Source organism: Calidris pugnax, unplaced genomic scaffold (genome assembly GCF_001431845.1).
Source record: "Calidris pugnax isolate Ruff unplaced genomic scaffold, ASM143184v1 scaffold1, whole genome shotgun sequence".
In the NCBI taxonomy this organism is placed as follows: domain Eukaryota; kingdom Metazoa; phylum Chordata; class Aves; order Charadriiformes; family Scolopacidae; genus Calidris; species Calidris pugnax.
In genome coordinates, this window is record NW_015090800.1 from 3,605,713 (window position 1) to 3,630,151 (window position 24,439).

Consider the following 24,439-nt stretch of genomic DNA (forward strand, 5'->3'; position numbering starts at 1 on the left):
ACACTGCATTTACCCAAATGTAATTCTTCTGACTTGGGCAATCTCAGCCTGAAACCAGGAGGACTATTATGTCCTCAGGACATCTTTTGACACCACGGGTTTGCCTGTGCTGCAGCTGAGGAGCAAGCAGAGAAGAGCAGCCTGCAGATTCCCCTCGGGGTGTTTTTGGGCTGATCATCAACCCATGAGGCGTGCTGGAAGCCAGCCCCATGGTCCTGAATGGGGTGGAAGAGAAGCTGTAGCTGTACACGAGATCAAGTTTGCTGGGTTATTGCCTTTATGGATGGCAAAATCCAGCTTTGGGGCAGATGACAAGAGCGTAAAGATACCCATCCATGGGTTTTGTTTGGGTGTTATGTGTATCACCTATCAAAACCAAACTCTGCAGCTAAGCAGCCAGGTCAAATCAGGCAGGGGGATGCCTCTGTGCAGATACAGGCTTCTGTGAAACCCATGCTAGATCAGGTCTAGTCAAGACTGGAGCCCTCTGAGTCACTGCAGAGAAGTAAATAGTGGGAAGCCACCATCAACCTCACCCAAATGAAATGTCTAAAATAGGTCTGATGACTCACATCCTAAAAAGACCTGTTATTCTCTTTTATCAAGAAAAGGAGCCAAGGGAGAGCCTTGATTATTAGGGGATATTTATACTGCAGACACGCACAAGGAGGTGAGGTAAAGCTTGTCCCACCCCTTGGTACAGAAAACACTGTTATCAGGAACATGCTCTGAGGCGCTACATCGCAACAGGCAGGAACTCTTCCTCCACATCCAACTTTGTATCACGGTTGTTTAAATCTAACTTGAAGAAGTCCCTGGCCATTTGCAACGGCGGCGTTACAAAGACTTGTGAGTGTTCTCCTCCTGCCCGCTCCAGAGCTGGAAGTGGTCAGACTGGCCTAGGGCTGGCTGGTTTTGCATGTTCATTTACTCGCATGAACGAACTCTTGAAGAGATACTGGCTGGCATCTACAATGGGATTCTACCCAATGAATCCTTTTCCTAGAGAAGAGGAGGCTGAGGGGACACCTTATCACGCACTACAACTCCCTGAAAGGAGGGTGTAGAGAGGTGGGGGTCGGTCTCTTCTCCCAAGTCACAGGCGACAGGACAAGAGGAAACGGCCTCAAGTTGCGCCAGGGGAGGTTCAGGTTGGATATCAGGAAAAATTTTTACACTGAAAAGGTTATCAAGCGTTGGAAGTGGTTGAAGGCACCATCCCTGGAGGTGTTCAAAAGACAGGTTGACACGGTGCTTGGGGGACATGGTTTAGTGATGATTTTTTTGTCAGAGTTAGGTCGATGGTTGGACTAGATGATCTTGAAGGTCCCTTCCAACCTAGATGCTTCTAATGCAAGCATTCTGAAGACTTCAGGGCTTTACTCTCTCTATATTTTTACACTCTAAATGCTTATAACTTCTTGTGGTAAGAAGATGAGCGAGCACACATACAGTAAATATGGATTTCTTCATCAGGGCTCCTGGTCTCTCCAACTCCTAGAGGTAGTTTGCGTTGCCCCCCTGCAACTTCTGGCTCTGAAGAAATCCTCCTGGAAAGGACCACTGCCCACAGATTGCAAGTACACAAGCAGAGAGTGCTCCATGCAACAGGAGGGTTCTGTCCACAGGGAACTCTGTCGCCAGGACCAGGGCCCAGGCTACTCCAACGTGGAGACCTATTTTGGTGGCAGAGGTGGGAAATGTGGACATGGGCTCTCTCCACCCTCCTGTCCTGCTCAGTACACCACACAGACATTTCTTGTGCTACCCACTCAGTTACAGGGGCCCCTACAGAACCTCTTTTTGCTCTGTAGGCCTGCAGACCGGGTAGCTGTTGACACAACCACATGGTGGCTCTCACAAAGCAAGCAAAGGCCACAGCGGCCATTGGGGGCCAACACACGAGTGAAGGGACATGGAACTCCATTTAAAAAACAAATTAGTGTTTTAAGCACATGCAAGAGCAAAATGCACAAAGCTGTATAAACAGAAGGTGGAGCAGAAATCTCAAGCTTTCTCAAAAACCTCATTTTATTACTCATAGCTCCATTAGGTGAATGACCAGGCTAGAATTTAGGATTATTCATGCTTTGCAATGTCTAGCCCTCTTCCTGTCTGTCCACCAAGACTGCTGGCTTTAAGGGCCCTCCCAGGAATCTAGAAAGAAACATGCCGATGAGATATGAAGGTTGCATTTCAAAGTCTGCTGCTTTATTTCTGCATCCAGGGGAAAAAAAAATCTGCAGAGAGCCTGGTCCTCTCCCTCTGCAGTCAGCGGGACTTCCACCATTTCCCGCAAGGACAACAAAGATGAGGACCCCAGGTTATAATAGAATCGTTCAGGTTGGAAAAGACCCTTGGGATCATCGAGTCCAACTATCAACCCAACTCTACAATCATAGAATACCCAGTTGGAAGGACCTCAGGGATCGCTTGGTCCATCCTTTCTTGGAAAAAGCAGAGTCTAGAGAAAATGACCCAGCTCCCTGTCCAGCCAGTTCTTGAACCTGTCCAATGAGGAGGAATCCACCACTTCCCTGGGGAGACTATTCCAACGGCTGATTGTTTTCATTGTGAAAAATTTTCCGATTGCATCCAATTGGAATCTCCCCAGGAGTAACTTGTACCCATTACCCCTCATCTTTTCCATGTGACTCCTCGTAAAAAGGGAGTCTCCACCTGCTTTGTAGCCACCCTTCAAATACTGGAAGATGGTGAGAAGGTCTCCCCTAAGTCTTTAATAAATAATAACCAAGGTGAACACTGCAAAACACGAGCGCAAAGAGCTAGGTCCACTATGGTGCTCTCAATCAGGAGTTCTGTTGCCATCAGTGGACACATTAAACACATGAGAACTAAGCACTTGTCTAGCAGCAGGATCTACACGGCAAAGGCACTTTCTCTTCTCATCCTTCCCCTTGGAGCCACACAAGATCAGCTCTTCACACCCTGCATCCAGTTAGAGAGCTCTTCAAGTGTCCTGGTTTTTCAGCAATGCTGGGTACAGTGGGAATCGTTATGTGTAACGCTTGAATTAGGGACACTGGAGGCACCTTTTGAACCGAGACCACCATGCTTTGTGAAGCCCTTTGTTTCCTCATCTCCATGAAAAACGAATGCAAAGCTACATAAAACTGGAAAATAGATCATACAGTCTTTCGACAGCCCTTAGCTTATCCTTCTGGGAGTACAGGCATATCTAATATAGCACCCCTAATATTTCTGCAATCGATTTTTCCCTTTGTAACTCAACCAATTTTTCTTCATTCCTGGCACGCTACCCTTGGACCCTGTAGGAATTAACATCAGCTAGTGCCTGTAAATTGGCACGATGCTTTTTTTGTTTTTTTTTTAAGGGACATCATTAACAAAAGACCTGATCCATGGGGTGATGAACAAACCACAAATCTCACCAGCACTGGTGGAGGCACAAACTGAAGCCTTTGGCAAGCCACAGAAGTTAAAAAAAAAAACACAAAAAACCAAGAAGTCATTTGTCACACAGCTCTGCTGAGCCCAGGCAGAGCAGAAACACACTGCAGTGGCCGAGCAGGTCATAGCACCCTCCTACCACATCCCATTGCTCCCTCTATGCAAGCAGTTTAGCTGTTGGCTACAAAAAAGCCCTGTGCGTGAGCTGCACAGGAGCTGCTGGAGAAGGTACTATGTGGTTGGATGCAGAAGTTTCGGGCAGGACCACATCAACGGAGGGGGCTGAACCACAAGCCTGCTAAGGTGCAAGAAACACAGTGGCCAGAGGGATCACCGAGAGCCAGGTGGTGACTTCTGAGACATGAAGGACCACGTGAGTTTTCAGCCAACTGGCATTCACAGAATCGTAGAATATTCATGGTTGGAAGGGACCTTTGAGATCATCAAGTCCAACCACACAAAAAACCACACACAAAAACACTCCACATCCACCCACAAACAGACACAAACCAACAATCTCAGGCACTAGAACATGCCCTGAAGTGCCATGTCTACACATTGCTTAAATCCCTCCAGGGATGGTGACTCCACCACCTCCCTGGGCAGGCTGTTCCAGGGCCTGACCACCCTCTCAGGAAAGTCATTCTTCCTAATATCTAATCTAAACCTCCCCTGCCCCAACTTCAGACCATTTCCTCTGCTCCTGTCATTATTCCCTTGGGAGAAGAGGCCATCATCCACCTCTCTCCACTCTCCTGTCAGGGAGTTGTAGAGGGCAATGAGGTCCCCCTTCAGTCTCCTCTTCTCCAAACTAAACATGCCCAGTTCCCTCAGCCTCTCCTCGTAGGACCTGTTCTCCAGACCCCTCCCCAGCTTGGTGGCTCTCCTCTGGACACACTCCAGCAGCTCAATGTCCTCCCTGTAGTGAGGGGCCCAGAACTGAACCCAGCCCTCGAGGTGAGGCCTCACCAGTGCCCAGTCCAGAGGCACCATCACTGCCCTGCTCCTGCTGGCCACGCTGTTCCTGATACAGGCCAGGATGCTGTTGGCCTTCTTGGCCACCTGGGCACACTGCTGGCTCGTGTTCAGCCAGCTGCCCACCAACACTTCTGCTTCTTTATTGCACAGACAGCAGCTCTCCATGCAAATGGTTTTGGTGCTTGCTGCTGTTTGTTTTTTCACTTGCGTCCTGCTCTGACCAAAGGTGTCAGTATTTCAGGTGGATTCTGACCAAATCTGATTAACGCCCTCCAAGCTGAGAAATACGCACCAAAACCCAAGCTCCTCTGGAATTTGAGTTCTAGGGTGGCAGAAGGGAAGGGCGGAGAAGCTAAATAAGGAACTAGAGAAAGATAGGAGATAAAGTACTTTGGAAATATCTCCTCATCTGGAAAACCCTGACAACTTCACTCTGCTGCTGACGTCTTGAATATGGCAAGTGAGACGTGTTATCAAGCACGAAGTGGTGATACTTACCTTTTGCTACCATGCTAACAAGCAAAACAGTCCACTTAAACTTGAGATGGAGCTTACACAGTAATTTCCACTGCTACCCAGTTTGTCCTCCTGCAGATTTGCACCACAGGGAGGATCTGAATGTCATAGGCCTAATCCCAGCAAATACAATTTCAGATTAGAATTAGTCAACAGCAGGAGGAGGTACTGAGTATACACCTAAAATAGATTTACAGGATAATTATTCTCTTTTTTTCTTGTTGTTATATGTCTGAGGCATAGGACTTTGGCATTTCAAAACAGCTTCATGTATCTATTTAAAGAATCAGTGGCACTTTCTGGAATATCTGTTAACACCAGGTTGGAATCCAGACATCTTGAGCAGTGGATGTTGTTTACCTGGACAAAGCATTCAACAGTGTTTCCACAGCCTTCTACTGGACAGCCTGACAAAATACAAGATGGGTAGGAAACTGGCTCACAGGCTGCACTCAGAGAGTGATGAACAATGTTTTTTATTCAGACTGGCAGCCTGTCACAAGTAGGGTCTCCCAGGCTTTGACACTTGGCCTCACATTTGGTTCAACATCTTCACAAATGATCTGGATGATGTGACTGAAAAGACCCTCACCAAGTTTGCTGATGACACTAAGCAGGGTGGTGAGATGGACACATCAGAAGAGAGATACATCTTGCAGAAAGACCTGGACAGGCTGGAAGAGTGAGGTGGCAAGAACTGTATGAAGTTTAATAAAGACAAGTGCAAAGTCCTGCACCTGGGACGACACAAAGAACCCAGTGCAGGTCAGGATCTGTGTGGCTAGGGAGCAGCCTCTTTGAAAGGGACCTAGAAGACCTGGTGGACAACAAGCTGAATGTGAGTTGGCAGCGTGCTGCTGCAGCAGCAAAGGCAATTTGGATTCTGGGCTCCATCCACAGGGGCATTAATAGCAGAGACAGAGATGTGATGATCACCACACTCTACTCTGTGCTTCTTGGGTCACATCTGGAGACCTGTGTCCATCAGATCCTCACAATTCAGGAAATATAGGGACAAACCAGTGAGGGTCCCAAAGAGGAGGCCAAGAAGATCAACAACTTTTCCATTTATATGTGCATAAAAATAACAATGCGTATTGGTAATCATTATTTGCATGTGTGTCTGACTGCATCTGATATTGCCAACATATGTTATTTAATATTAAAAAGTAGCTCATCTGCTACATAAACCAGCGTGTGATTAGGATCAGATCAAGCCCAGCCTGGCACTGGGGAGAGTTAAAATTATGAAATGTAGCAGGAACTCTGAGAAACAAATAAAATTTACCTGTAAGTAAGATAAGGCATGCCGTTTTAAAATGGAGAGGAATATTTGATGTTATCACTGTGTAGGTACCTCAGTTATCCCCAACACTGAGATAAGGTGATGAAATAGTAGTTCTCAGATCTTCTCAGAAATCTCTTATCGGCAGCTCGCGTGAAGGATTTACAGCTTCATGGAAGGTATTCCTAACTGCTGCCTGAGGAAATCACTCAAGCCAACCACATGGAAGAGAAAGCACAGAGCAGAAAGCACAGGTTTCCAATATTGAAAGTACTTTTCATTTCAGTAGATATCCTAAGGCTTTCATCTGGGAAAACGAGACCTGTGAAAGTTTATTCTACTTTGTTATTGCCTGACACAAAATTGAGTATCAGTTCCCACAATATTTCATAAAATTGAAAGTTATGTGTGTGCTTGTACTTAAAAAAAACCCATTCCTTTAGAGGGTTGAAGCATACAGCAAGTGAAAAAAAAAAAGCTCATGAGCTTTGTATCACTAACAAGCATTTTTCACACTAAACTGTTAGGGAAGGCAGTCATATTGGGGCTTACAGTATAAGATTGGGATTTTGCTTTACTGGGGTCTTTTTCTGTCTGTTTCACCTCCAAACTCACTCTGCTTGGCTAAGTCACATCAGTCAACATTTTTCAAGATACTTTTAAGCTGGGGTCTGGAGCATCTACCTTAAAGCTCAATTTGAAAGCACGTGAAGTGCTTATAAATTTCCACAACTTCTGATAGGGGAGGGAGGTGAATATACAGTCCTTTCAAAAAATTAGTACAAGAGTATCTGAAATCGGATCCTCAAAACCCAAGACACCCTCCAATTTTTATTTCTTTTTAAATTTATTTGCCATCTGCTCATTGCTGAGCTCCTTTTCTCATACAACACTGATTTCCCCACAGCCTTTCCTGACATAGTTACTCATATACTATCACTGACCAGAATTGTGGGCTTTTAGGTTGCTTTTATTTTTTTGCAGACTACATATCTGTCTGCAAATAGCCAGTCTTGCTCCTGTTGAATTTGTCTAGTCTGGTGAAGTGGCTGATGCAAGACAAAAACAGGACTAATGACCAGTCTGTAGAAGTGACCAAGATGACGATTGCAATTTATTCCACACCAGAACCAAATCACCTTCACACCATTTGTTAAGCTACAGGGCAGTGCTGGTAGAGATAAAACATGCTGCTTTTCACAAGAGGCTGATTATGCCTTGCTATCCCTATATATGCACACAGGAGTGTAAAATTGTTCCTGTTGTCAGGAACATACTTACCACAATGCACTGTCTCCACCTGTTGCCCACTTACATTTCTGCAAGTCCATCTGTAGTCACAGTCTGTGCAGTAGCAATTGCTTTGATTTTAGGGATAGTTAGGGATCTTTCTGCCTGCTTGCTCGCTCCTAGCACAGCCAGTACCACTGCCTTCTGTACAGACCCTGGAAAGCACAATCAGCAGAGTTTTGGAACAGCTGGAGAGCCACAGATTGGAACTGGAGAACTAGGTCAGCCTTAATCGCAGTACGCTGGAGTTACTGAGAGGCTGACAACCATCTGCCAGGAAAGGAGGATTCACTGGATAGTACTAGAGTAATTGTAGCACCCTATGTTGCCATCTCTGACCAAGCTGTGGGTCAATACCCCCTTCCTTTCAAAACCAGCAGTAATCTTCAAGCCACTTTATCCCACCAAGCTTGACTTCTCAGCACAGCAATCTCCATACCCTGGTATCTGCTGCCCTCCCCTGCTCCATCAGCATAAGTGAAGAGCAAGAACAGGGAGCCTCTTCCCCCTCTCCCCTTTCTTTCTGTAGGGTGGGGACACAACATGGCTGCTAAATTCTGCTAAAATAGGCCTAAAAAGGCCTGAGAGCTGATTAACAAGCTAATAAGGCAGGAAGGAGTGCCCTGCCATAGCCAGGCTGCCCTCTCTGTGATGCTAAAGCCAAGCTCCCTTTTGTATTCACCCACCCACAATACCTTGAGCCACCATAACACAAGGAAGAGGCAGCAACACCTGTTTGGCACAGCTCTCAAATGGGGGTTCCTTCTCACCAAACCCTTCTGCAGTCTCCATTTGAGTCACAAGGGACTGTTCCTACCACAGCTCTGAGCTTTCTTGATCAATAACAAGAAACGGTCCTCAGCAGCCTTGCAGCTCCTTGCACTTGTCATTTCAAGTCACAACTCCACTTGGCACCAGAGTACTTTGGAGAGTGAAGGGGTTGGCTTCGTCTCCAGAAGCTACAATTTTAAACACACCATCAAAAAGCAACGATTCTTATTTTTTAAATAAGCAAGCATGAGAAACAGTGAACATTTGTTTAGCTCTGATGTTCTGGAACTAAACATTCCATTTGTTGTTCCTGTGCAAATGCCTCCATAATTTCAAACAGGTATGTATTCCCCTCCAGCCCAACTTCTTTACATGTAAACATGAGGCAATGTTTGCTCCAACACTATTTTTACCCAACTGACTGCATGATATGTCATCAACGACTGCTTGACGAGTTCTGGGACCCTGAAGGTCACAGTTTTATTTACCTATTGGCCCTGGAAAGGAGACAAAGGGGAAGGGAGTAAAAGGAAGACAGACTGAAGCCAGATTAAAATTTATTTCAGGTGAATTTATTGAGTTATAAAGAACCTGCCAGCTCCACCATATTTACAAAGGTTTTCAAACAGATTCTAGAATTATTATTGCTACCGGGCCACAAGTTAAAAAATGCATAAAACCAAACCAAATCAACCACATCCATAATGTCAACTGTAGAAACACTGGTTATCTTATAGGACTTTGAGGCACACTTAAACATGGTGAAAGTGTTTTCCAACCAATGATTTTTAAAGCCACCAGCAAGTTTCTCATTTCTTCCTTCTAATGTAGCTATGCCTAAAGATCAGGCATCCTTATGCCACTGTTGACGGAAGCTGGTTTCCCTTTAATATACACATTTTATGAATCAGGAATTTAATTAGAAGGCTATTCAGAAGCAAGCATTGCAAGGTGTTAAAATAATGTTAAAAAGCACAAGGAAATCCCCAGTTGGTTCCATTTGACACTTTCACAAGGTGGTATTGCTGCCAGATGTTCACATAAAATCCTCTCATCACTTTGGAGTCACAACCAAAGCCAATGAAGTCAAACTTCCCAGGGACCTGTCACTATTCACATCTTAAGCAGCACTGCAGAAACAGTGCCACCTGAAAACATCATACTGCTGCTCTTTTCTTACTGTCCATGACTCTTTGAAAGGCCAGATTCAGCCATTCACCCACAAGAAGAAATACTGATGCTCTCTATCTTCACTCATCTGCCCTTCCATTCGCCACTCCATTCCCAAAAAGAGATCACAAATTCTCTAAGAAAAGGGGAGGAGAAAGCATATCACCCAGTTCGGCCAGATTAGTTTCCAAGTACATTTCAGCTACATCTCAAGTCCTGAAGAAGTTCTACCTTACAATACCACAATGTCAAAGGGACATGGACACTGATAGCCAAGGCCTGGAAGCCCACACACCTGGATGCATGAAGTCCCCACTGACAACAGGTGGCTTTGCTTGACTTCTTAATAAGCAAGAGTAATTTTTTTTTCTTGTTACTGAACTTCACACATTATTGAATGTTTGGAGAAGAATCTAATCATTTGAGTGCCAGTGGCCCTCCTCAGGGCATTGGCAGGTGAACATTTGCTGATCAACAATTTAACTCCAGAACACTGACCTGGGAAGTATCAACTAAAATTCAGGGTTACTCTATGTACAGAAAACTAAAAACCCACAAAGGAATAAGTCAGTGTCAAACAGAGCAGCAGGGAAGCCACTAATAGTGTTTCAGGGGAAAAACACTCAAATACCCTTGCTTGTACAAAACAAGAGGAAACCTACCAGCTTTATGTTTAAAAGAGAAACATGGAACTTTGTTCCTACTGCAAGGGCAACAAAAACAAAATCAAAAAGAAGCCCAAGCATCATTCATGCAAGAGAAACTACCACCTAGCAAGAGGTCTTTTATGGAGTACACACTACACTAACAGGAGCCAGCATTGGATCTTGGAAAGTCTACATCCCTATCAGCAGGGAGACTGTCCAAGGCACACCACACTGCTCTCCTCAAAGGTAAAAAACATCCTCTCACACTTCAGAAATGAGCTACAGAGCTGCTCACTGCAAAGCAGCAGCTACTCTAGGATTTTAAGTTTATACTATCATCATACTGAGGGAATTCTTACCAACTTCTCCTGCAATTTGTAGCTGGGCCATGCTGAGAAAGCATTCAGCTCAAACAGTACACACACAAGTGCCACCCATGTTGGTAGCAGAGGTCAAAATCCAGATGTTCAGGTGTTGAAGACACTGGGTCAGATCTAAATTTAAGGAAAAATTTCATATTTGCAAGTAAGATTAGAGCAAGTCTTCAAAAGTGGAATTATCTCCATGCTTGTGTACATAAAGAGAACACCAAGTTGCCATACGTGCCACACTACACACAACCACAGTGTGAACTGTTTGAATTTAGTGCCAAACACAACAGCAAGGCCACACTCAGCAGGAATCAGGCTATGATTGTGAGGAGAGTTTTATAGGAAAACACTTTTAGGCATGGCAGGACATCCTTCCCTACCAGCAGGATGGCTGAATGAGTTGCACCCAGTACACTTACTACGTGCCTTACGCATCTCTCCCAGCCCCCCAGAGAAAACCACAGTAATATTTATTTGGAAATATTTATCAAGAGATCTTTGCAACTCAGAGGGGAAATTTTCCTATATCCAATTTTACTGAGGTAAACAGGAATTATTCTAATAACTCAACTACAAGATGATCAAACCTCATGTACATGTTACTTAAGTGTTTGAAAGCTATTCAGATCACTCACTAAGAGCTAAGTGATAATTAAAACACTGAGCAGGAAAACTTTGTGCTTAACTCAGAATTTAGTCCACGAACTAAGTCCTACTACTGCAAGCCAGCAAAATGTGGTCATGCTAGGCTTTGCAAAGATGGTGGAGGAAAAGGGATTCCTTCTAGGTTACTTAAAAAATGGAATATTGTGTAATAAAAAGACAACTACGGTAACAGTCTGAACATCTCTACTAAGTTTTACTCCAGACCATGAACTGGCCTTGGAAGACTCAAAATGACAGAGCTGTACAGCTGACAGTGTTCTGAAAAAACAAAAGGAACTCCATCCAGAACAAACTGTCACAGCCATTGACACAGAGGAGTCATACTGGATAACTCTGTTACCTGGTGCCATTTTATCAATGAGAAAGTTTTAGTGCCTATAACAACCTGGACTTAATTAGTCCAGTAAGCTGGTGCTTTTCCCCTTAACAGATTAGGACTGATTATTGGTAGATAGCAACAACATATCCCTTGATTTCTGTACTGGGCCACTCTCAATGCTAGATCTGGGGCAGACTGCCCTGCAAGTTTCCATTACCTGAATGATCTCTTGATTTCGTTTTTCATCCATATCCATAACCTCATGCTGAAATCTAAATTCCAGTTTTTGAAAGGCAGAGGGTAAATCTACCAACTTGAGACTCAATAACTGTCCCTTCCAATCATTTGGTGCTTGAAATTGAGACTTTCACACAGTGCAACCTAGCAGTCATACATAAATCATCACTTATTGCCACACTTTGAAAACAGCTGTGTCAGTGGGATTTTACTTCTCAGCAGATTTGACTTTCCCTTGATCTTCCACTTTTTTAATGGCAGCTTGGATAGCTTCTTGATCACCCAGAAACTGGTGTGGGCCCAGAGGGTGCAGGTTCTCATCAAGTTCAAGAAGTATGGGCACACCAGTGGGGAGAGTAACATTGATGATGTCCTCATCAGAGATGCCTGCCAAAGAAAAAACAAACAGTTACATCTACTGAACAGCTTAATTGTCTATCAAGCTAATTTTCTAGCTAGCTCATCCTTATTTCTTGGATTATCTAGTCTTACAAGAATCAAGGACATGTTCCAGCCTTCATCAATATCACCAGCTACTCAAAGGTCAATTACCAGTTAGACCACAGCTTGGCTACTGCTTAGTGACACAGCTAAAGGAGGGAGTTCCCATCAAGGTGAAGACAGTTTCTTTATTTTTCAGTCTACGCACATGAAATAAACAGGAAGAAATTGCCCTGGAGTCTATACCTTTCCTTTAGTACAGGAGGAGCACATGTGCTGCTCCAACATGAAACAGCCTCCACTAAGCAACAAATAGAGTCTCTTTAAAAAGGCAGGGTACCAAGGCTGATTTTTCTCTTAAAATTTTCTGTGCAAAGCTGCTCACACAAGCTGTCTTAAAAATCCTTCTAGTGTAAGGACCACTGTTTGCCCGCATCTGATTTCTCCGAAGCAAGTTTACAGCATCTCACCTACAGTACTCTACTCAGAATTACTAGATACAGGATATTCATTGCCATTTTCAAATGAGGGAGATAGGAAAAAAAAAAAGGGAAAATGTCAAGTTATACAACTTGGAGCATTTTCCTCTATTTTCCACTTCACTAAAATAATGTGTACCTGGGGAGAGAATTTATTTTACCCAGCTGTGCTTAATTAAAATATTCTGGGGCTCTAATCTCAATTAAATTGTTGCTTATTTTTACATCAAACACACTAGACTCCAAAACATCTAAGTGAATTTTGCAACCAAACCTCCAAGTCTCCACACAAGGTCTAAATAGTTGTATGAAGCAGCAGTGACGGCGAAGTCATTATTCCTCAAAACTTTCAGGCAAAAGAAAGCTAATGTCATGGGGAATATCAATTATTTCTTTTTTTCACCCCTTTTAAGCAGCACTGAGGTCACAACAGCAGCCTGTTGCTGTAAAGCAGGACAGCTTCAAGTAACTCATGCTTAAGAAATGCACACCATCAAGCTTCTAAAACGATGACACTGTATAAACTAGACAAAGGTGCGTGAAGAAAACACCCTCTTGAGCAGCTGACAAAACAGATGCTTCTCAGAACATAAGGGTGCAAATTTACCAGTGATTTTCACATTAAGTAGAAAAGCAGAGCCAACATACTAACAGGAAAACCCACACTTAGCAACAGCGGGATGACAACAGGTCAGGAAAAACAGAACTAACAATGAAGTGAGAACCATTTAATGCCCTTGCCCAGAGACTACAAGCATGCAAATTTTGTAGTGATCTATTCTTGCTTTGATTGGGCTAAGCACCTCGTTCTGCTGTGGATCAGAATTTCAGAAGGACATGGAGCAAGAGAAACAGACAAACCCTCTCAAGAAGCTTACACATCATTACATCAGTTAATTAAAAAGTTCTATTCTGCCAGTTTAAGCAATCCTGGCATACAAGGGATAAATAATTCACCTGTTGTAGGCAGAAGAATCACAGACCTACAGAAAAGCACTCACGGAACACCTAAAATTTTAAAACCCCACAGAAATCAAGAGGAAAAATACTGAGCCCATTTACCAAGCACAAGCACTATCCTCAAGGACTTTGGTTCGCAAAACAAGCAGCCAAGCTGCCCGAGCTCTTATTTCAAAGATTCTTAAATGTATTAAAGAACATAAATATGTCACCAGGTATCCACAGAGAACCCAGCCCTAGGAAGTGTTCTGCCCACTTCTCAAATTCAGTCTCCCAGACTAAACCATTCGGATACACACAAAACAGATGAAGTCATGCAGGAGAACTTAGGCAAACCACATAATGCGGTCAGGAGCCAAGATATTTAAAGGTTTCCTCTGAAGATGGATTAAACAAAACTAGCTGTAGCTACATGGGATTCAGAAATGCACTTCACTGTTTTTACACAGCACAGTGACCACAGCAATGTCAACTAGTACTGATTTACAAAGCAAAATAGCCCAGTCTGGGATAAACAAGTTCCAGCCAGCATGTGGGCTTTTTCCTTGGGATTTTTCCTCATACAGAAGTGTTGCCTCACAGCCAGAAGGCTGGAAATGCAAGTTGAAGTCAGGTGAAAATCCTAAAGAAACCATAGTGTCCTGCTGCTTTATTTCAGTGCTGTTTCTGTATTTGTATGGCATTTCTGATCTTCAGGAAGGAAGAAGCTTGGTCAAGCTCTTCAGTTGCAGGCAAAACGTACACAGGAGGACAGTAGAGAGATCACAACTTCCACTCCGGCCACTCCAAGCCTGAGCTAACTGCTATCCAGTTACTTCATGTGCTCTAACTATAGCCAAGTGACCTTTTCTTGCACTTCATCTGAGCTGGCCTGTGTCACAACCCCACCTTATCTCCCAGGGAAGATGGGTGAAATCAGGGCAAGGACTCCACTGCTGACTACAAGGTGCAGTGGGAAATAAGACCATTGAAGAAGCAACGCTCTTCCCTCCAGGAAAATGCTAGCACCTGGGTCTCAGCCCTGCTGAAGGCTACCGTGTTGCTTTCCCCGTGTTCTCTTTCCCTGCAGGGGTTTAAAACTAAGGTCCTACCTCCTTACAGCCATGAGAATCCACAGACTTTACTGAAGTATTCAGGATGTCTTCCTCAGGACCCCAGATAAAATGCTGACTGGGCAACTACGTTCCTCAAGTGGACTTCTCCCATGTTCTCTCTCAAAACCCCCCCGTTAAACATCGTTCCTGAATATTAGCTGTAATAATATTAGCCATTAGCTACGTGAACATCGTAACAATTTGGTAAAGCATTTATTATGAAAAAGACCTTTCCAAGTCACATTCAGATTTCTGCCTCAGCTCACACTCCATTTAATTCAACCGGGTGATTGAACACACAGACACCAGTAATCTCTGTACAAGCTTAAGAACTCACCTTCACCTGGTAGCTTTGAAATACTTGCACCCTGGGAAGTCCTACAGAGGCAAAACTCATCGGGCTTGATTTCAAACACCTACAGCCAACTTCTGCAAGGGCTGGCTCAGCTTCTCCCTCCCCCTCACCTGTTCTTACCAAGTTCCTTCCTTCTATTCTTATGGTCAGAGCACCACAAAAAACCCCACAACTGTGGAGAATAGCCCCATCCCTCCTCCCTTGCACGTCAACTACACTTGAAGCCAGATGATTCATCCACCAAAACACACAAGATCATAAGCATAAATTCAGCCACCATGAGCTTGTTCTAGAGCTGGTGCTTCCTGAGATCCAAAAAATCAGGTCATAGCATCCTTCTCACAAGCTTAATGAAAACACTAGGGAGTTAAATATTCAGGGCCAGGCTGGCAGAGGCCCTGGCTTCAGTAGGGTCGAGGAGGGCGGTGGGCACAGCCTTTGAACCCAACTATTAACCTTCACAGAATGTTAGCTCACTGAGCAGATCTTACAGAAAGGAAGAAGATGGGTGGACTACAACCACAGTTGCGGAATATTATCTACACTTGTTTCATCCTTCCCTCTGCCAAGACTTTATGTCTGTATTGGGTTTGCACAGCAAGGTCTTGGTAGTGGGAGGGACTACAGTGGTGGCTTCTGTGACTGCTAGAAACTTCCCGTGTCCAACACAGCCAATGCCAGCTGGCTCCAAGATGGACCCACCGCTGGCCAAGGACAAGACCAACAGTGGTAGCATCTCTGTTAGGACATATTTAAGTGGGGAAAAAACCCCAAACACTGCTGTGTAACTGTGGCCAGGAAGGAGAATACATGACAGAAACAACTCCACAGACACCAAGGTCACCAAAGGAAGGGGAGGAGGAGCTCCAGGTGCCAGAGCAGATTTCACCTACAGCCCACAGTGTAGACCATGGTAAGGCAGGCTGTCCCCCTGCAGCCCACAGAGGTCCACAGTGGAGCAGATACGCACATGTAGCCCAGAGAACTCCACGCAGGTGGATACACCCAAAGGAGGTTGTGACCATGGAGAACCATGCTGGAGAAGGCTCCTAGTAGGACCCAGGAAACCATGAAGGGAGAAGCCCATGCTGGAGCAGGTTTGCTGGCAGGACTTGTGAGCCTGTAAGGGAAACCATGCTGGAGCAGTTTGTGAAGAACTGCAGCCCATGGGAAGGGCTCACACTGGAGAAGTTCATGAAGGACTGTCTCCCACGAGAGGGACCCCATGCTGGAGAAGAGGGCAAGGAGGAAGGAGCAGTAGAGACTGCATGATGAACTGGGCAAAACCTCCATTCCTCATCCCGTAGACAGGGTCAACCCACCAAAAAGGATTGTGGTGGGTTGAATCCAGCTGGACACCAGGTGCCCACTGAGTCACTCCATCACTCCCCTCTTCAGCAGGATGAGGGAAAGGAGGAGATGGGACAAAAATAAGACAGAAGAAACTTGTGGTTGAAGATAAACACAGCTTAATAAAGTACAAGCAGAAGAAAACAAAAGATTTATTCTCTACTTCCCATCAGCAGGCAATGTCCAGCCTCTTCCAGGGAAGGAGAGCTTCAGTATGCATAGCAGCTGCTCCAGAAGAGAATCATCATCATAACAAATGCCCCTCCTCCTCCTTTCTCTTAGGTTTTATTGCTGAACAGACATCACATGGTAATGGAATATCCCTTTGGTCAGTTTGGGTCAGCTGTCCTGGCTGTGTCCCATGCCAAGCCTACTGGGCACCAGGAACCACCTGGCACCACCAGGAACTCAGGGCAACGCTGTGACAAATGGGAGCTCTCAGAGCACCCAACTCTGGAGCCTACCAGCACACAACTGCCCTCTGGACAAAGCCCTGGCAAAAAACTTTCCATCTCTGGCTGAAGCACAATTGAGGGTCCCTCAAACTCAAGTTTGGCAAAACTAGTCACTAACAACTCATGGATGAAACCTGTCTGAGCTGGAGGTCCTGGTCAGGCTGTTCCAGCCCCAAAGCATGCTCATCAGGCACTTGCCACCACCTTCCCCAGGCTGATTCAAGCCACCACCATGACAGAAGACTACCCACTCCTGGCTGTTTCCTGCCAGTTTACAGACCAAGTTAACTTGCAAAAAGCCCCCAGAAGCTCATAAGAAATAAGCAGAAGTACAGAGCAAAGGCTGGGATGAATGATGGGGAGTGCAAGGCCATCTCATTTCAACAGCAGCGAGTTCTTAGATCTCAAGCTGGTTTCTGTAACTGCCCTCAGACACCAGTCACATAAGTAGTATCTCCTTAAGAAGGTTGAGTGGCAAAATCAGCAAAATAATCTTATTAGGTAGTCCTCAACACAGAATCCACACCAGGACTCACAATGTGTAGCTCCAGCATGTAAACTACTGCAATACTGTAACTGCACAAGTATCACACAGTAATGGAAAAAAGTAAAGCCCTGAGGGCACTGCCCTCCCTGCTCACCAACCAGTGAGACCAGCATCAGGCCTTCCCAGTCATCATGTTCTGCTTGTGAGCCCAGTTCCAGAGCTCTGTCCCAGCTCTGTGACCACAACCAGAGAAGTACAATGGGTGCAACATCTGCATCTTTCTTCAACACATCAGGTAATGCTTCCCCTTCATTTTTTACCCTACGCATGACAATGCTCCATGACCACCACACCACACCCAAGAGACGGCAATCTCTCAAAGGAGAGGAAATTTTAGGATCAGGCCTTCTCTTCTCAAGACTAAAAAGACCAAGGCCCTCAGCCTCTCCTCATAGGGAGATGCCTCAGGCCCTTAATCATCTTTGTGGCCCTTTGCTGTACCCTCTCCAGCAGTTCCCTGTCCTTCTTGAACGGGAGAGCCCAGAACTTGCCACAGTGCTCCAGATGGGGCCTCCCCAGGGCAGAGCAGAGGGGCAGGATGACCTCCCTTGACCTGCTGGCCACGCTCTTCTTGATGCACCCCAGGATGCCACTGGCCTTCTTGGCCACAAGGACACTTTGCTGGCTCATGGTTATCCTGCTGTCTACAAGAACTCCCAGGTCTTTCTCCTCAGAGCTGCTCTCCAGCAGGCCAGCCCCCAACCTGTCCTGGTGCAGGGGGTTATTTCTCCCTAGGTGCAGCACCCTACACTTGCCCTTGTTAAATTTCATTAGATTTCTCTTGGCCCAAATCTCCAGCCTGTCCAGATCTCTCTGTATGGCCACACAGCCTTCTGGGGTGCCAGCCACCCCTCCTAGCTTTGTGCCAACAGCAAATAAGGTAGCAATAACTGAGGTCTTAAAACTCTGCTCATGCCACCCTTCAGGCCAGCTCCACAGCAATCCAAATCTCCACTGTGTAAAGGGCAGAAGGGCCAGCACGTATCTGGCAACTGCTCCTGTATGGGAGCAGGGGTAGCTGATGGACAGTCCTCAGACAAGCAAACTAAATCCTCTGCCAAGGATTCCTCACATTTCCCTACGTAAGCACATGCTGGGAGGGACAAGATACAGTGTAGGACAGACAAGAGAGAAAGTTCTATTCTACTTTGGTTCAGTGGGGCAGCCCTGGAAGAATTAGACCTAACAGATTGTCCCAAAGGAAAGCTTCACAGCTGCCCTAACTTGAAGCATTCTCTCTGATCTCAATGCAGCAAGGAATCCAGCCATAACAACTTTAAAGTAACCTTTACCAGCCAGCAATGCTGTCTGCTCCAGCCTTGGTGTGTGCCTGCTCTGAAAATGGCCCAAGGTTTCTGCTGAAGCTGTGGTCAGCTCACAGCATTTCATCCCCTAAGGCCTTGGCCAGCACATTTTCATCAAACTCATTCAGTTTTTGGGGACAAGCCAGGGAGGGGACAGAGAAGACACCGTGGTTGCAGATCATTGTCCCTTTTTCCTTTGTAATTCTTTATCACTTCACACGGTGTGGACCACCACCCAGACCACATCAGAGGAACCAGCTGAACCAGCTTTCCTCCTTCACCCCAGCAGTGATCTGTACCCCAGAATTCACAGCCTCTATAGTCCCAGGAGTCACTTGTACAGCTTATTCCCTGGCCTTCTGACTCCTGCTAAAGCATCAACTGTCCTGACTGTTCCAGCATGCCTGAATGCCAAAAGTGCTCAGCAGGGTCAGAGCTGTAGAGGCACACAGCAGAGGGTTTTATAACTAAAAAAAAATGAGTTGACACAATCCAGACTGCACATAATTGCAACTACACCTCTAGTAGGCTGCATTCATACACATAATCACTAAATTCTACTCTACCCACAAAGAAATTAATACATCTTCCAGTTTAGGATGATCTAAACTAGAAACCGTATCATTGAAGAAGAGGCAGGAGGAAGAATCTAACAATGAATCACATCCTTTTCAGGTCACAAATAAATAAGCAACCTAAGTTGCCAGCTTTGCTGTTCATTGGTAGGCATTTGCTATATTGGGAAATACAATATTTGCATAAGCTTTAGCAAGTCAACTTGCTAAAGTTGACTTCTGCAGCTACTCTCTGCAGAACTCCTTGTCACAGCAGCTTTTTGGAGTAAAAATTATCAAGAACGAAGCCTCAAAAGTGACCCACCACAGAAACAGTCAAGAACATCTTCCGCAACCCAAGGCAAGCACTTTATTCTGCTGTGTTATAGTAATGCTTGTTTATTGAACAGATTGTGACTTCAACCCTTCTGACAAAGCAGCTGATTAAATCCAAAAATAGTTAGACACAAACTCTTCAGGCTCTATCTAGACCAGCCACAAAATTCGTTTGAATACAGTAGTTTAAAGTGAGCAGTAAAAAACAAGGGGAAAGCATCTAACTCTTAACTACATTAACCTAACTAATTATCCCCCAATTTTACTCCTGTTCCAAAAGGCCACCTTTTTACTTTCTCCCTGTAGACCACAGACATCAAGTGTTACATTTCTCAGATAAGTAATATACCCTACAGAAGAAGATGTAAAGCTTTAAGCAGTTGAGTAAGGAGATGAGGGGAAGTCTCTAAGGAAGACCCTTACCTTCCACGTGCTTCAGCAACGCCCTGCTGCTGTTCCCGTGAGCAGAGATAAGGATCATTTTGCCACTTTTCAGTTCTGGCACTATCTTTTCATTCCAATAGGGAAGAAGTCTATCAAGCACATCTTTTAGACTTTCAGCTTTTGGGAGATTATCCTGAGAGACGTCACTGCATTTATACCGGCGATCGTTGTATATCTCTTCATAGTAAGGATGAGATTCAGTTATGGGAGGTGGGGTAACGTCGTAGCTTCTCCTCCATATTTTCACTTGCTCCTCCCCATGATTCAGAGCCATTTCTGCTCTGTTGAGACCAATCAGCGCCCCATAGTGACGTTCATTCAGTCGCCAGGAGCTCTGAATGGGGACCCACTCTTGGCCCATCTCTTCCAGGATAAGCCACGCAGTCTGGATGGAGCGGCTGAGTACGGAGGTGAAGACCAGGTCAAACTCAAAGCCCAGAGCTTTAAGGTGTTTGCCACAGTTCTGAGCTTCCTTTATCCCATCACTGCTCAGCTTCTGGTCCACCCAGCTGCAGAAGCGATTCTCCTTGTTCCAGGCTCCTTCCCCATGTCTTAAGAGAACAAGCCTGTACTTAGCCATTTTGGTTGCAGCGTAGCACAGATGACAGCTGGTCTGGCATCTAATAATGATGCATCTGGACAGAGACATGAGACAGATACATCAAACATCCCATAGATAATGCATTACAAGTAGTAATATCACAGAATCTTCTAGGTTGGAAGGGACCTTAAAGGTCATCTTGTCCAACCGTCAACCTAACTGACAAAAATAGACACCCACACACCAAACAAGCATCATCACTAAACCATACCTCCCAGCACTACATCAACCCGTCTTTTGAACACCTCCAGGGATGGGGCCTCAACCACCTCCCTGGGCAGCCCATTCCAATGCTTGATAACCCTTTCAGTGAAAAAAGTTTTCCTAATATCCAGCCTGAACCTCCCCTGGTGCAACGTGAGGCCATTTCCTCTTGTCCTGTCGCCTGTGACTTGAGAAAAGAGACCGACCCCCACCTCTCTACACCCTCCTTTCAGGGAGATGTAGAGCAAAGAGTAGACAACTACCAGAATCAAAGCAACCAAAGAAACCAGTGTCTGCCAAGTATGTTTTTACCTTTGAGGCCCCCTGCCTTTGACTTCCTTCCCACCCCCACATGGGAGGAAAAGCACCATCCTTCACCCAGCTTGCTGCAATTAGCCCACTTAACCAACTGATTAGTACCAGATTTATACAAGCTGTCCCTGCCTACAGTTCCCTCCAGTGCTTACACAGAGCCTCACTCAACATTAGAGGCTCCCAACCAGAAAAATAGATCTTACTCTCACTGGTGAGCATAGAAGACAGACATGGAGCCCAAGACCATAAGAGCTGCCCAGACACACACTGGCTCTGAGGGAACGCAGGCACAGGTAGCAACTGTGACCCTCAGCCAGAGCAACTGGAGAGAAGGACCACAGAATTGCAACTGGCAATACACAGAACCTTATTAGCTTTCCTGAAAAGAGATGTCACCATAATCACGCTTTGCATAACATGTTTCCTCACATCCCCGTCCTGTCCTGCTAATTATGCCTGTCTCTGCTTGATTTTTTTTCCCCAGGCCACCTCCTCCACACTCAAGTGCCACAACACACCTACTCTACGATGCAACGCACAAATAGTGAGTCCCCATTTCACTGAATCCAGAAGTGATCTCACAGATCATTCCACCCTCTTCCTGACCTTCAAGTATATTTTTCCCCTCTTGTGGTGCCTACGAGTTACAATGCCAGGGTCTCAGTCATTGAGATTAATGTTTTCACTTTTGCAGCAGGCACAGATGGCATATTTTCTGCCTTCATTAAATAACAGACAGCTACACATTCATAGAATCATAGAATCATTCAGGTTGGAAGAGACCCTTGGGATCATCGAGTCATAACATGAAGCAGCACCTTTCTCTGCTCCTGTTGACTAAGCAAAACCACCTCTGGATTGTCTTCAATGCTAAATGGATTTTGACCATTCACCCAAGCTTTTGCAATGTGGCCAAGGATCTTCTAGCAGATTATGTGGTGCCTGAAAAGTCCATCTAACACAGCACTGCAACTCTGAAAGCCCCACCTGATCACTCTGACCTGGGATGTCACTAGAAACTAGATAGCAACAGACAAAGCAGGGGAAAAAACATAAAGACACAATTCTCTGCACTGGGAGGACTGCTGTATACTTTAATGAACATTAAGTGCTCCCAAAACCACAGGCAGTGGGAGACTGAGCCCTGACTTCAGCACACCCAACTTTGGACTAGACTTCCATGTAAGACACCCTTATAGGAGCTCCCATCACCTCAAATCAGTTGGAGCTGCTCCAATCACACTTTAAGTGTCTTAAATTCAGGTGACTCTGAATTAGGTCAGTAGGACAGGGTTTTGTGAAGCACCCAGCACGCTGTCAACATTCACTTTTAGCAGACTTTCAGAAAGTATATAGAAAAGGTGAACTCATTAACAGCCTCAGTAATTTGATCTTGATTACAGCAGCAGCTTAGTTCTCCTTTACTCCACAGAAGACAGAGTCTTACAACACACCAGGACACTACAAAATACCTCCCCAGCTTTAACTTCTGACTCCTGGTACAGCTCAGGATTCAAAATCCTTTGAGGACTGACAGATTTCTACAGAGCATCAGTGTGTATGGTCTGATACACAGTAGACAGTCGGTAAACACAAGGGAAAGTCTTCTATGATTTCCCACAACAGAGACCTGAATTTTGTGTATGACAAGGAGTAACTCAAAATCTCTTTGATGTTCCACTTTTTCCACTCACAATAATCAGTTGCACATTAACCAAAGAAATCAACTATCATTAGGATTCAGATGTCATGTCACATCACATATAACACTATAAGATACTCCTTTTTGTTGTAAACCTGGTATCAGATAGATCACTTTGGCTTTAGATGGAAATGCCTTCTCCAACATCCCACAGATATGATTAAAAATTGCAGTGTGTTCACAGCATGAACTACTACACACAAAAAAAGCCCCTTTAAAAGCTCCATCTCTTCATAATTAAACTGAACAATTAAGTATCTACAATCTGATCCTGTGGATAATACAGTTTACAAAAGCTTACAAAGTAAGACCCAAAACAAACAAAAAAACCCCACAAGACCAAACAATAGAGGAGATGCACCTGTTCACACATGTTCTTACTTGAGTACTTTTGGTAAAAACCAATAAAAAAACTCAATGAATATAAAAATAAAAAAGACTCATACAAAGATGTAAAAATCATCTGGGGACCACAAACTCCAGCTCAGTTATATAAAAGGTTAGACAGAATCACTACTCTCAAACAGATTTAGAAAGAACTGGCAGTCACAGGGTTGTTTAAATATCAGTCCACTTACGGAAGTCTTTAAGTTAGAAAGCCTTAGAGTAACACATGGAAATAATCCTACTCACCTTTCTTATGGCAAAGGAACAACCTCCACAAATCCCAGCACAGACTCAAGAACTGCTTTATACTGAAGCCACCACACACTCTTGGCTAGTTACCTGCAGGAAGAGAATAAACACCAAGTGCTCACACAGAAAGAAACCACAAGCACAAATGGCTATGCCAACCATCATTCGCCCTCAGAGCTGTAAGAAAATAAAGCACACCCCTTGTATAAGCTGGGAAAGCTACCAATTTCCTTCTCCCAAAAAGATGCAAATGCGCAGCTCCTGCATTTCCAACAAGGGAAAGTTTCTTGAGTCTCCCAGATGCCCCAGGATATTATATGCTCCTCAAGATTTGTTTAGACTGCAGTTACCATACCTCCAGCGCACAGAAATCCACCAAAACCTTTGGGATGCCAGAGAGGATACGGACAGCAGACCTGGACCCAGCATAAAGCAGAAACAAGGTAGAGCCCTGGCTCAGGACAGTGGAAGAGAGCAAGGGGCTCCAGATAACATCTTATATTGGCACACCTTTTAGCCAAGCACGGTTTTAAGGTCTAACTGCCAGATGTGGTCATTTCCAGGACTCCTTGCTCCAACCAGCACAAAGCTCACCCCCTCAGCCCTTTCTTTTATACAGCAGTGCACCCATGGCTCTCAGCCTTCCCTAAGAAGGCAGAGGCTGACCCAGAGGCGGGGCCGCGACTCCCATACACACACACACACAAACAAACACACACACACACTGAGGAGGCTGCTGAGGAGCGGGGCAGCAACCCCCACACACCAACACACACCCGGAGGAGGTGCCTCACAGCTCCTGCCCCCTCAAGAAGCCCCTACCTGCCCCGGGCCCAACACAGCCACCCTCAAGGGACACACACACGGCCTTGGCTCCCTCGCTAAGGAAGCCCCCCTGCACACACACACACCCCCACACACACCCCGCCTCAGGGAGCCTCCTGTGGGCCCCAACAACCCCTCTCCGTTGGGCCCGCACG

The 24,439-nt window shown here is 45.2% G+C and overlaps 1 protein-coding gene across 2 annotated transcripts in view; it reads right to left on the minus strand.

Annotated features, from left to right (window-relative positions):
- Positions 1 to 8,822: 8,822 nt before the first annotated feature.
- The window catches only part of BPGM (bisphosphoglycerate mutase), a 67,962-nt gene continuing 52,345 nt past the window's right edge, over positions 8,823 to 24,439 (minus strand). For both annotated transcript variants that reach the window (XM_014937327.1, XM_014937326.1), the window contains exons 2-4: positions 23,457 to 23,549; positions 19,981 to 20,636; positions 8,823 to 12,069 (exon numbers count right to left, since the gene is read on the minus strand). In XM_014937327.1, coding sequence (XP_014792813.1) covers positions 11,891 to 12,069; positions 19,981 to 20,581 — 780 coding nt within the window. In that variant the 5' untranslated portion in view covers positions 20,582 to 20,636; positions 23,457 to 23,549 and the 3' untranslated portion in view covers positions 8,823 to 11,890. The remainder of the gene's footprint in view (positions 12,070 to 19,980; positions 20,637 to 23,456; positions 23,550 to 24,439) is intronic.